The 12,312-nt window shown below is 36.8% G+C and overlaps 1 protein-coding gene across 12 annotated transcripts in view; it reads right to left on the reverse strand.

Annotated features, from left to right (window-relative positions):
- The window catches only part of LOC135216890 (voltage-dependent calcium channel type A subunit alpha-1-like), a 638,668-nt gene that overhangs the window by 250,822 nt on the left and 375,534 nt on the right, over positions 1–12,312 (reverse strand). For 8 of the 12 annotated variants that reach the window (XM_064252423.1, XM_064252418.1, XM_064252416.1 and 5 more), the window contains exons 6-9: positions 7,310–7,465; positions 3,539–3,759; positions 1,884–1,987; positions 1,120–1,235 (exon numbers count right to left, since the gene is read on the reverse strand). In XM_064252423.1, the coding sequence (XP_064108493.1) occupies positions 1,120–1,235; positions 1,884–1,987; positions 3,539–3,759; positions 7,310–7,465 (597 nt within the window). The remainder of the gene's footprint in view (positions 1–1,119; positions 1,236–1,883; positions 1,988–3,538; positions 3,760–7,309; positions 7,466–12,312) is intronic. The other 4 variants (XM_064252425.1, XM_064252417.1, XM_064252414.1 and 1 more) reach the window with 1 other exon arrangement.

Genomic DNA, 12,312 nt, shown 5'->3' on the forward strand with positions numbered 1-12,312 from the left:
ATAGTTACTTTCTTCAGTAGGGGGTTAGGCAATACTCCCACATTCCTGGAATCTTATCTGTTACTTTTTATATTGCACTGGATTGAGATAATGGATGCCTAAACCTGCATTCACACATTTATATATATACACTTTACACAACTGAATGAACTAACCCTCAGTAATTAGTAATCACCTAAACGTACTTCTGCCCTGATTAACAATTATCATAACAGGCAACCAGGCTAACTACCATCCGACCTGACTGACTTATCAAGCCCATAAGGACTACTTTGTGACTCAGTTCTATGTAAAGTTAATCATATATGTACATGTATCTTGTCTATGTACTTATGTACTGTACATACACACTATAATTAGAAAAAATACAGATAGATTTATGCACAATAAAATATGATATATATATACTGATTAGTGCACAAATATTAAGGATAGTTTTTTTTTCTGGCAGGATGATTCTTTAAAGGTTAACTTACCACGCGACCCAGAATTTGTTGAATGCATATTTCAGGTCTTAATTTGCAAGGCAATAATTACCAAGAATTATTCCAGACCATCAAAATACACTACGAGTTTCTTAATTATCACTCTCAGTTTTAATCATAGTACTGAGCAGCAGCAGGATCCAAAATCTATAGCTGATATAACACTCATACTAAGGCATTAATGATTCATTAAACGTTACTATATAATGAAAAATAGTATAACCATACGAGCATAAAACTCAATAAACCAAAGAGCATTCATTACGATTTATAGTACAACTCTTCTTTAAAAGTAACTTCAGTTGTGGCACCCTTGAATTAGGCTGGTGCACCCAACATAAAGTAACCCATGTACTTTATCATTCAATACAGTTTCTTGGAATACCTTGAGGTAGAATAGCTTGAACATGAGAATACGCAAGGGAGGCAATTGCCACTTTCATATAAACTCAAACTACTGCAATCTTTCCTGATTGTTCTTTTGAGCAGTATACAACTACGGCACAAGCTGTATGTACAATATGTACTTATACCCTATTACAATGCTAAATATTATTACTTACACAAATTGAGTTTAATTCATTTACTAGAGTTATTTACGTACTTCATATCTGTCATTCAAGCAATAGAATACCTGCTTTACATATCCAGTCAAAATAACCCGTAAAAGCCTCTGTGAAATTTCTTCGTATCCTTACTTTTCTGTAATGCTCTCTCCTCTCAACCCGCTTTCTTTCATTGGAAAACTCTCTGGAAATGCAAATGTCAGTGACAACTTCATTCTGACCCATTATCAGCAGTCTTCCTTTCAGCTTGACTGAGGGCATTCAAATCAGACATATCCAAATAATACTTACTGTAAGGCTTTCAAGTACTGACGGTTTGGGGAAAATTATATTTACTGACAATAAATCAAAACAATACAATCTGGTCACGATTTCAGTGGGGTTTCTTGCAAAAAGACAAAATAAAGTTAGGGCGTTATATTTCACATTTAAACTTTTCAAATAATATGTGACGTCCTTATAAGAACTCAAAAAATTAAAGTACTTTAACTTATACAAACTTCACGTATCAATAAAGAAAAGTAACTTACATAACTAGAATTAGTAGAAAATACTAATTTATTAAAATAACAGAACTGAGATAAAAACTGTAAATTATAACAAACATCTGAGAAAGATATCACTGTTCTGGATATGATTGACCTGAGTTTCAAAACCGGAAACGAATATAAGTACCGTTTGTTGGACTCCCCTATTCAGGAGGGAGCCAACCGTCCTATATAAAGACAAGATAAGTGCAATATATATATATATATATATATATATATATATATATATATATATATATATATATATATATAGAACAAAAGCGTACGAATTCAAAGAAACTTACCCAGAAAGAACACCAAGAACTAGGTTGAGCATGAAAAACGACCCCAAGACAATAAGGGGGACAAAGTAAAGAAAGTTGAATCTGGAACCCAGCGCATCATTTGTCTGCAAATCAGAAAGAAAACAATATTATTGAAAGAGTCAGTGCTTACTTTCTACGGCGGATAGTTGTTCCAACTCACTTATGCTACCTAATGACGGGTATTGTTAGAAAAGAGAGGAGACTGAATTAATTAGCAATGGAGATTACTAACATAGTCAAGGCATGGACTGATATGGTGTAAAGCTAACAGCAACTTCCTTGCGTTCCCCAGTATGTAAGAAATCAATGTCCTAGGCTCATTGGAGTAAGGGCATAAGCCAGCATATTAATATACCCTAGCATGCTGTAACACAGCCTTTGTATTTGGTCAAGATTTACGTTGTCATTGAAAACTGTCAATGCTATTTTGAGCATAATCCATTCATGAAAAGCCTCTCCTTGCACAGAGGAACACGTAGCACTATAAGGACAAAATTGGCCAAATAAAGGAATGATATCAAATATAAAGTTTGGCAACGAGATACATACTATCCTGTACATTTACTATAGTAAAATGGAAATAAACTACGCTTCATTAAAGTCAAAACCCGTAAACGTTCCTAGAGAAAAGATATGACAAAGAAATAAAAAACGAGAAAGAGGAAATACTTTCCAATACATTTCAAAGTTAAGAAAGAGGAGAAAAGAAAAGAAGAGAAGACAAACAGGAAAACTGAAGCTGACAGAACAAGGACCAACAATGATTGGATTGGATGGCATCTACCACAAGTGTGCAACCTCAAGGGACAAAAAAAAAATCATGCATATATATATATATATATATATATATATATATATATATATATATATATATATAATAAAGGTATAAGCCACGAAGGAAAGATAATCAATGGAGTTTCTGCAAGATCTCGACTCAACGTTTTTCTGCTAAGTAGGACGTTGAGTCGAAAGATCTTGCAGAAACTCTTTCCATCGTGGCTTATACCTTTATTTATGGATTTGTATATATTCTATATATGTGTGTGTGTGTATACGAGTTGAATTCGATAAACAGACCTACATGAGAATCATGAGAGAATTACTTCAGAACAAGTTTACAAATCGTTATTTTAACGACAAATAAACATGAGCATTTAATATCTGCATTCTGCTCAACTGCGGTTTACAAAACCTCTCGTTCGAACATCTTATTTTCATACGATAGGTTTGAATAATATAAATTCTCCTGCAAAAGAGAAGGGAATATCTAGAGGTCCTAATATGACTACAGCCAGAATAAAATAAGATATTTTTATAACAACGCACAATATGAGTCCTGAATAAAGATATCAGACAATACACTTACCAGATATTACGCCACAAATATCGTTTCATTTCCAACTCATTATACGTGCAAATAACTTACATGCAAAGTGAATGATATTAGATTAGTCCTTTTCCCCCGCCAGGATTCGAACCGATGCCTAGTTTAAAAACAACGGTAGAAAGTGATGAAGATCACCCAGCCAGTGAATTGGATATTAATCGATACTTGTGGGGCACTATGCGTGAATATGAGAAATGTCACGTGCGCATAAGTGACAAGAATATACAGTTCACAGAATGAGCCTTACCCAATAAAGAATGGCAGTCCAGCCTTCCTGTGTAATACACTGGAACACGGTCAACATAGCGAAGCCTATATTGTCGAAAGATGTGATGCCAAAGTTGGGTCCTTCCCAAAGCTCGAGACAGGTGGATGTGTTTTCATTACAAACATAAGCACCTGCAGGAGCTATGGAGGTATTATCCGTGTGGCACGGCGTGGCCATCTCGCCTTCAGTAACTATTTGACCTGGAGGGGGGAGAGAAGAAAAGTATGACCTTAGTTTCCTTCAGTTTTCTTTCAGGCAGGTCACAGCTAAGCCTGATACAGTTCGGTCACCATTATTTTTTCTGTTACCAAGCAGGCAGGCGAGGTTACATAATGATGCAAAATCTTCCGGAAACCGTATAACACCGGCCTACGTAACAATGCATATGCTGCAAAATGTACCTTGAACTAACTGAACAACTAACAGGAAATAATGCAAGCCTTTGCCGTCATTGCCTTTAGTTATCTGAGTCGCTGAAGACATCACTAATTACTTTAATTCATAAATCCACATAACACGTACCTTTTAAAATTTAAGAGCTTAATGGCTTCCTATTTAAATTCTTACTCGTGAGTCGGTATCGGTGAGAAAAACTGTTACTTAATATTTATGACTTAATAAAACCCGTTATTGCTTTAATGCATTCTAGCGACAGTAACTTCGAGTTCAAGCACCAGTAAACTTACTGCTAAGAGTATATTGAATATATTAGGACAAATGCTTTCATTTATAAAACGTCATTCACACGCAACTCATTCTTATCCCAAAATTTAGTGTACATCTGTAAATTGACAATTTTCAAAAGTTTTACCATGCGTTTGGTACCCCAGCAAAAGTTCAAGTGGGGAGAATCTCTCTAAGAGCCAAACCCTATGTAAACAAGCCATTTATTGAGTCTACAATTTCACAAACTCATGGACATTAATGGAATTGAGCTCTGTCCATCATTCTGTTTGTCTATCTTTAAACAAGTGAACAGATTAACAATAATTAGAAATGTTACACTAACAAAGAATAACAACACTTTTCTTATCAGTAACTTTCCATACAAGCAAACCAATAAAGATTTTACAAATGTCTTAATTCTAGGAACACAGGCATGGATAAAACATCCAACTAAATTTGAAAAAAGATAATCAACACCAACAAAGGGTGAGGTCAATTCCTCTGTAAGTCAAAAAGGCCTCTCTGGACCAAACAGAAATGTTATGGCAAGCCGAGTTCCAATATAGAAAGTACAAAGAGGCGCGGATGCCATAAGCGAGCTTTTCTTTGTCTTGGAGAATCCCTTCACGAATTTTATACGGTTTTTAAAAGGTAGGCTTCATCAGTTTGATAGCAAACGCAGATAGTGATCTGGTTCGTAATGACAATTTTCTTCAATATGACTTCCACCCGAGGAACAGGAGATACAAGCACAATTACAGCCTGCAAAGGGAATTATATTAAGGAACATTTGTGGCAAGTATTCTGAAGGAGGAACTCCCAACACCTTGCTTGTGTGTGTGATCTAATCTTGGAAAACTACTGGAAGTCAGGTTGTGCCTACTGAAAGCGTTTTAAAACATTTAGCCTGATGGCTACTTTCACATACAAATTATATTGCTCTTAATGGTTGGGCTGATGCATGGTGTGGCCTCGATAATGAGCATAAATTTAATATGCTTATTGTTGGGGAAGGATCTCAGTTCCTATAGAAAAACTCCGAAGAGTACAAAGCGTATCAAGTCCATAGATATTTATAAGAGCAAGGGGACCCCTACCGGTAGTTGTCTGGGATGAACTCATTCGAAAGAACATGTCCTAAGTACAGAGAACAGTTATAATGATGATGCATGGCTACCGACAATGGGTGGGAATTACATGTGTGCGTAGACGTGTGAAACTAAACCGCCAACGCTGTTTTATTAGATACTTAAAACTAGAGTACAGCTCAGCATACACACACGTATGTGCGAGCACTCACACACGCGTGCAGACCGCTGATTGCTAAGAATGGACTGCATGTCTGTCTCTAACCCACCCACAATGGCGAAAGAGTATAGTACTCTTTTACGTCATAATATTCCACTTGGATGGTCTAAAGAATTCACGCTACAACTGACAGTACAGCATAGGCAGCCTTACTGTTTGAAGGAAGTGAAAATTGATGTTTACAATACACCACAGTGAAGAGTGATGATTATATCACATAATTCCATGAAATGATGTCTATATATGATAAATGAACCATTGGCATCTTCAAGATAAGGATACATACCTAATGTTCACAATACAAAGGTGAAGAGAACTGCTACTTTGGCGGGGAAGTCGGGTGCCGACTAAAAAATCGTCTGATGCCATAAATAATGTATTTAGAGAATTTATTTGATCCAAACGTCAACATCACTGCATAACTGAGCATTGCTTCCACGTCCTATTCCTTAGGTCGGTGTTTCCTCCACACTCGTCGCTTTCTGAAGCTGCTGCTACTACATGCAGTAAAACTAGTTCGTGATAAAAACTAGTTCGTGATAGCGAATCATATCGGAAGTTTTGTTTTTATTAAGCAAACCCAATGGTAGCAGTCGACCTGTCACCTACCAGCAAAGTAAAAAAATTGGACAGGGCAGCGAGTAGTGTGAACAGCCTAATATGGACTCAAGCTCTTTTGCATAACTCATTATACTTTCCTACGGAATAGGACGTGTGGTGGCCTCCAGCACCTCACTTGCCAACTGATCGTGTGGCAAAGTCTTAAGAAGTAGGTTGCTGTTTTCAGCAAAACAACAACAGCAAACAACAACCCAACAACAACAACAACAATAATAATAATAATAATAATAATAATAATAATAATATAATAATAATAATAATAATAATAATAATAATAATAATAACAAAAGGACTTCACGACACACCTATGCTTTAAGGCTTCATGTCACTTTATCAAGATAGTCTTTGAGATGATGCAGCATGAAGTAAACAGCCTACAGCATTACGAAAACCAGTGAAGATAAGGAAAGACCAAAACAGTAAATTCTGAACAGGTTACCACCACCCTATCAGAACTGTTATTAGCCCATCGAAGTGCTGTGCACTGCGGCCTGGAAGTAGGCCGTGAGATCAATGGAAACCGGTAAATCACTCTGACCGATAGTTTGTTAGAGAGGCATTCAAGTCTTCGTCTTGCAAAGGGGTCAAACTCACCCATTACTACCCATTTATCCATCCATAACCTTTTTTATACGATGCAAAGACGACTAAAAACTTCAGAAGGTCTCCTGGACTGATTTTAGAACCGCTATTTTCGAAAGGCCATCATTTCATTGTCCAGTGCCTTGAAGTTCAAAGATAAATGGGATCAAGGGACAGTCGGGTAAACTCGGAGAATATTAGGCAATAAGTAATATCTAAATGAAAGGCGTAAAAATACTTATCGTGATTGGAATGCAAAACATAACTAGTATAGTGCATTCTCTCCCAGACAGTGATATGCAACACTAATAATATTCTGATATTCATGCCCCAAATAAGCCAAGAAATGAATATATAAAACGTTACATGTCTGATATACCTGCGAGAGAAATCCACCAAATTAGAACGCAAAAATATAACTGAAAAATATGATTGGCAGCCGGTTAACATCAATTTCACTTACCGAAACTTCCTGAAATGAAACAGAGTTTATGGAGGGACAAGATGGCGAATTGGGATTAATCATAATCGAAAGGCAACTCATACAAACGAACGAAGAGACGCTTCACTTACCTAAATCTTCTAAACTGAAACACGTTTTATGGAGAACCCCAGAGTAGAATTCAAGGCCGATGATGGCGAATATGACAATAGCGAAGAGGACGAGCAGGCCAATCTGCAGCAATGGCGCCATGGCCTTGATGATGGATTTCAACACGACCTGCAGACCTAAGAACAGACGGTTACGTTCGTATCTATTTGGGCGCTCAAAGATTCTATGGAAAAATGGAAGAGGAGGAGGAGGAGGAGGAGGAGAAGGTGGAAGAAGGATAACGAAAAACCAAACGAAGGAAGGAAGACAATTGGTTTCGAGGACGGAAAACCAGTAGTAGGCAGGAGGATGAGTAGCCGGGGACAGGAGTTGAGTAGAGGGACGAGTCTTTGGAGAATTAGAAACAGGTCGAAGCTTAGAGGAGAAGATTCAATGCTGCTTCTTTTTACTTTGGAGGTTCGGATTCAGCTGGATGAATGTGGAAGAAGAAAAAGGGGAAGTAAGAAGAAAGAGGAAGAGAAGAAAAATAGAAAAAGAGAATGTGAGAAATATAAATTGAAACAGAATTTTAAAAATTGGGCTAAGAGAAGGGATGGTTTTTCAATGTGTGTATTCTTGTATGTATGTATATATACATATTATATAGATATATATACATACAAACGTACTATATACGATCATTATATATATATATATATATATATATATATATATACATACATATATATATATATATATATATATATATATAGAGGTATATATACATTACATTTATGTATGTATGTATGTATTTATAAAGACTAAGGGGAAAAAACTTGCTGGTCATCATCCAGAAACAAGAGGAAAAACTCAATTAAAAAAAAAAGAAACCGAAGGAATCATGTCTACGGGGGTAACGCAAGACTTAATTGGTAAATCAAAACTGGAAAGCAAAACTGAAGAGAGAGAGAGAAGAGAGAGAGAGAGAGAGAGAGAGAGAGAGAGAGAGAGAGAGAGAGACTCATTTACACAACAGGCATGTAAAAAAGCAAATTAAGTAGGGGAGGTTGGTCAAGTTTTAAATAAAAGTAAACAAAAACATAATCCTGGGCTTGAGAGAGAGAGAGAGAGAGAGAGAGAGAGAGAGAGAGAGAGAGAGAGAGAGAGAGACTGAACCTATTTCCCCCAAAATTTGTCACATTGTGCAACATTAAATGGAAAAAAAGAAAAAGAAATGATCAGTAAGTTTTAGAAAACGAAGGTAAAGAGCAAAGGAAAAGGAAAAGGGTTCGAGAAGAGAGAAAGAAGAGAAAGAAAGGATTTCTTGAACTGAAAAACGACTCTTAATTCACTAAGCTGTTCTGAATTCATTGCAAGATTAAGTTACAATTTGGGATCAACTTGACAAATGGATCCCGGAAAATCTCAAATCTTCTTCAATGGAAAGCTCATTTTGTTCGTGAAAAGTCTGACTCCTTTTGAGAAAAATGCAAAAACGGAAGCAAATCTTGCTGGGAAAGTAGGCAAGATGTGTAGCACTTAAGGTCTGACGATCTGGAGCCAAGACAAACAAGTGAAAAGAAAAACAACAGAGACCAGTAAAGAGAAGAAAAGACTCGGGAATGATAAGAAAAATGCAAAATGTGAAAAAATCCTTCTCTGAAGAAAAGTTCAAATGCAGAATAAAATACTCATCTAAAAATAAACCTACGAGAATGTTATCTTTCTAGGTATAAATATATATATAATATATATAAAAAGGAGGACACGAAGGAAAACGGCCAAAAGTGCAGGATATCAAATGCTAAAAATGGACACGAGGATAAAAGAGGGAAGATCACACAGGCGATCTGCATCGGTGAGAGGAGAGAGACAGAATAAAAGGGCGGATGGACAGAGGAGCCCAATGTGCGGAGACAAAAAAAAAAAAAAAAAAAGAAAAAGAAAAATTAAAGAAATCTAGGAAACGCCAATGATGCAAAATGCTCAAAGAAATGACATAAAGAAGTCGCAAGTAAAGAAAAAGGGACAGGAACATAGGCGGAGAATGCAAACGAGAATGAAGAAATTGAGGAGAGAGAGAGAGAGAGAGAGAGAGAGGAAGGAAGGAAGGAAGGAACGAAGGGGGTTACTGGTGTGGTATGGGAGGAAAAAGCACCAGAAAGGACGCAAGAAAAAGATCTTTCTTCTTTCTTTGAAAAATAAATAAATAAAAAAACTGCTGCTATAAGTCAAGATAATATGAGGGCAATTTCATGCATGCTTAGACGAGCAAAATGCATTCCAGATAGTTACTTTGTGTCTACAAAAATCTGTTTTTCTTCTGTGTAAAAATGTGAATAGAAAAAAGCCGTATGTAACAAAGAAAAAAAAATATATAATATATATTGATATATACTGGATTGTCTAATAAAATTGATATCCGTCAACAGGCTCAAAAATACTGTCTTTGAGAGAAAAATACTGCTGGATATTTCTTTTTCTTTTTCGTCTCTTTTTTTTTTTTTTGTTTTCTTTTTGCACAACCAATACTTGACCCACTGGGAGAGGAAACAAACAGGTAGACTTTTATGCAAGAAGAAGAAACCATAACAAAAAAACAAAACAAAAAACACACACACACAAATACTGCAGCCGTGCAAGCTCATAAACAATGCACGTACGCAACTGTACATATCTACTATATAGGTATATAGTTATAGGTATATACAGTGGTGTTCATATACACACGCGTACATAAACTCTCCCGTTCACGCATACGCGCGCACAATACACGTTTCTCAATGTTACTTTATAAACTCACAGACTTATACCAACACACGCACGTATATATACTACGCATACACACACACACACACACACACACACACACACACACACACACACACATATATATATATATATATATATATATATATATATATCTTGTATGTGTATGTGTGTGTATAAATGTGAATTCTTTGCGTACATATATCCCTCTGCCAGACCATAGAGCACCCACAAACAAGCAGCACACTCATTTCCATTATATTCTTATTACAGATCAGCGAACCTTTTGGAGAACTCAAGAGGCAAAACTCAAAGAGAAAAAGAAGATAAGAAGAGGAGGAGGAGGAGGAGGAGAGGAGGAGGAGGAAGGAGGAGGGAGGCAGGAGGAAGGAGAGGAGAGTCAGGTGAGTCAGTGGTCAGTGGTTGTGCAAAGCGAACAAGAAGCCAATGGCTGTAAAAAAGAATAAAAGGAAAAAATACAAATGAAATGTGACCAAAATCTTCAAAAGCAGCAACTGATGTATCATTGAGTAGTTTCTCTTTCATAAAATACAAGAATTAGGGGGTGGGCTTTGTCCCAAAATATGAGTGAGCTGATCCCTAAATATAATGAATCATCATCTTTATATATTAACATTATTATCATCATCATCATTATTGTCATAATAACAACAACAACAGTCTTCATCACTATGATTTTCATGGGAAGAAATTCTTAAGAGGAGGGGGTTGTGGGGGGCGGGGGGGATGAAATTGAATCATAGGATCATCATCAATGTCATTCTTTTCCAATCCCTTCTTATCTTTATTATTATTAATTAATTATTTAGGTCTATGGAGTACAGAAGAGATCTTACTTACCGTGGGTAGAAGTGACGGAGGTACACCACTAATGGTGGAATTTTGACTTTGGGCCAAACACCGTAATATAATCAGAATAATAAACAAATAAATAACAAACACTCACACGGGAAAACGTGTTGCCAGCAATAAATGGCAGGTGATTGGACAAAAGAGCTTCGGCCAATCACTTTGCTTTTCAAAGCTGGTCCTCAGTTTGCCCAGAGTGAAAATAACTATCTTTTTTCCTTTTTTTCTTTTTTCTTGTCTATTGACAATCTGATCTCCGAAAGAAGTGATCTGTAACGCTGACTCTCTCGTGCTACTTAAAGACAGAAAGCAAAACTCGATTGGCTGACATTTTGATTACTCGAACAGTCGTTAGATTTCAACCTGGAGGTAGTTTCGCCTTCAGGAGGCGGTCAGTTTCAAAAACCATCATCCGAAAGACAAAACAAAATATGAGAGAGAGAGAGAGAGAGAGAGAGAGAGAGAGAGAGAGAGAGAGAGAGAGAGAGAGAGAGATATTAACATGAACTCCTATGTTAAAGAGACTAAATTTCAAAAACATAAAGGAGACGAAGGCTACAGAAGATAAATAGTAAAACTGAGGAAAGCTGTTGAAGGCGTATCCTTTGCAAAGACGGGCACATGTTTATAGAGAGACTGGACAGTTTCAAATTTGATAAAGAACGATGCTGTACCCTTAAAGGCCTTAAAGGCCTCAAAGCCGGGTCATTTAATGTAGACTATATAGTGCATAATTATGAAATGAGAATTTCTAATTGACATCCGATACTTTTGAAGATCTTGAGTTTTCTTTTAAGAGTAAAAATAACAGCAATAAAATAAAATGAAATAAATAAATATCCTTATATTCACCTTTTTAAATGAGAACAGAATGCTTTTTCTGGGTTAACTTGTGTCTCCAACGAAAGTCAATGGTAAGAAATGAAGGGCGGGAAAGTGTCAGGCCAGAAAAGAAAACAACCAAACAAATGAAAATCGCATCAGCGAATAACTGATGAAAATCTCTGAGAAATCTTATGAAGAACCGCAACACATTAGGCAGGAAGGCAAAATCAAAATGCTTTAACAACAATTAAGGCACTCAAGGATTCTGTGCCTTGTCTGTGTGCGCACGTTGCATGTACGTGTCTGTCTGTGTGGGGGCGTGGTATTGAACTGTTAGTAATGGTGTTGCTGGAGGGACGGGGGAGAGGGGATACGGCGCATGAAGAGAAGCGAGAGAGAGAGAGAGAGAGAGAGAGAGAGAGAGAGAGAGAGAGAGAGAGATGGGGGAGGGGCAAGGTGGGGGGGGGGGAGGGGTAGGCGTTTTTGTCCTTTGAATTGCCAAGTATTGCTACATTATTCCTGTAGTCTCCCCAATTGAAATTTCCACTGGGGCCAAACCAAGTGCTTTGACGGACAAGAA

Source organism: Macrobrachium nipponense, chromosome 6 (genome assembly GCF_015104395.2).
Source record: "Macrobrachium nipponense isolate FS-2020 chromosome 6, ASM1510439v2, whole genome shotgun sequence".
Lineage (NCBI taxonomy): Eukaryota > Metazoa > Arthropoda > Malacostraca > Decapoda > Palaemonidae > Macrobrachium > Macrobrachium nipponense.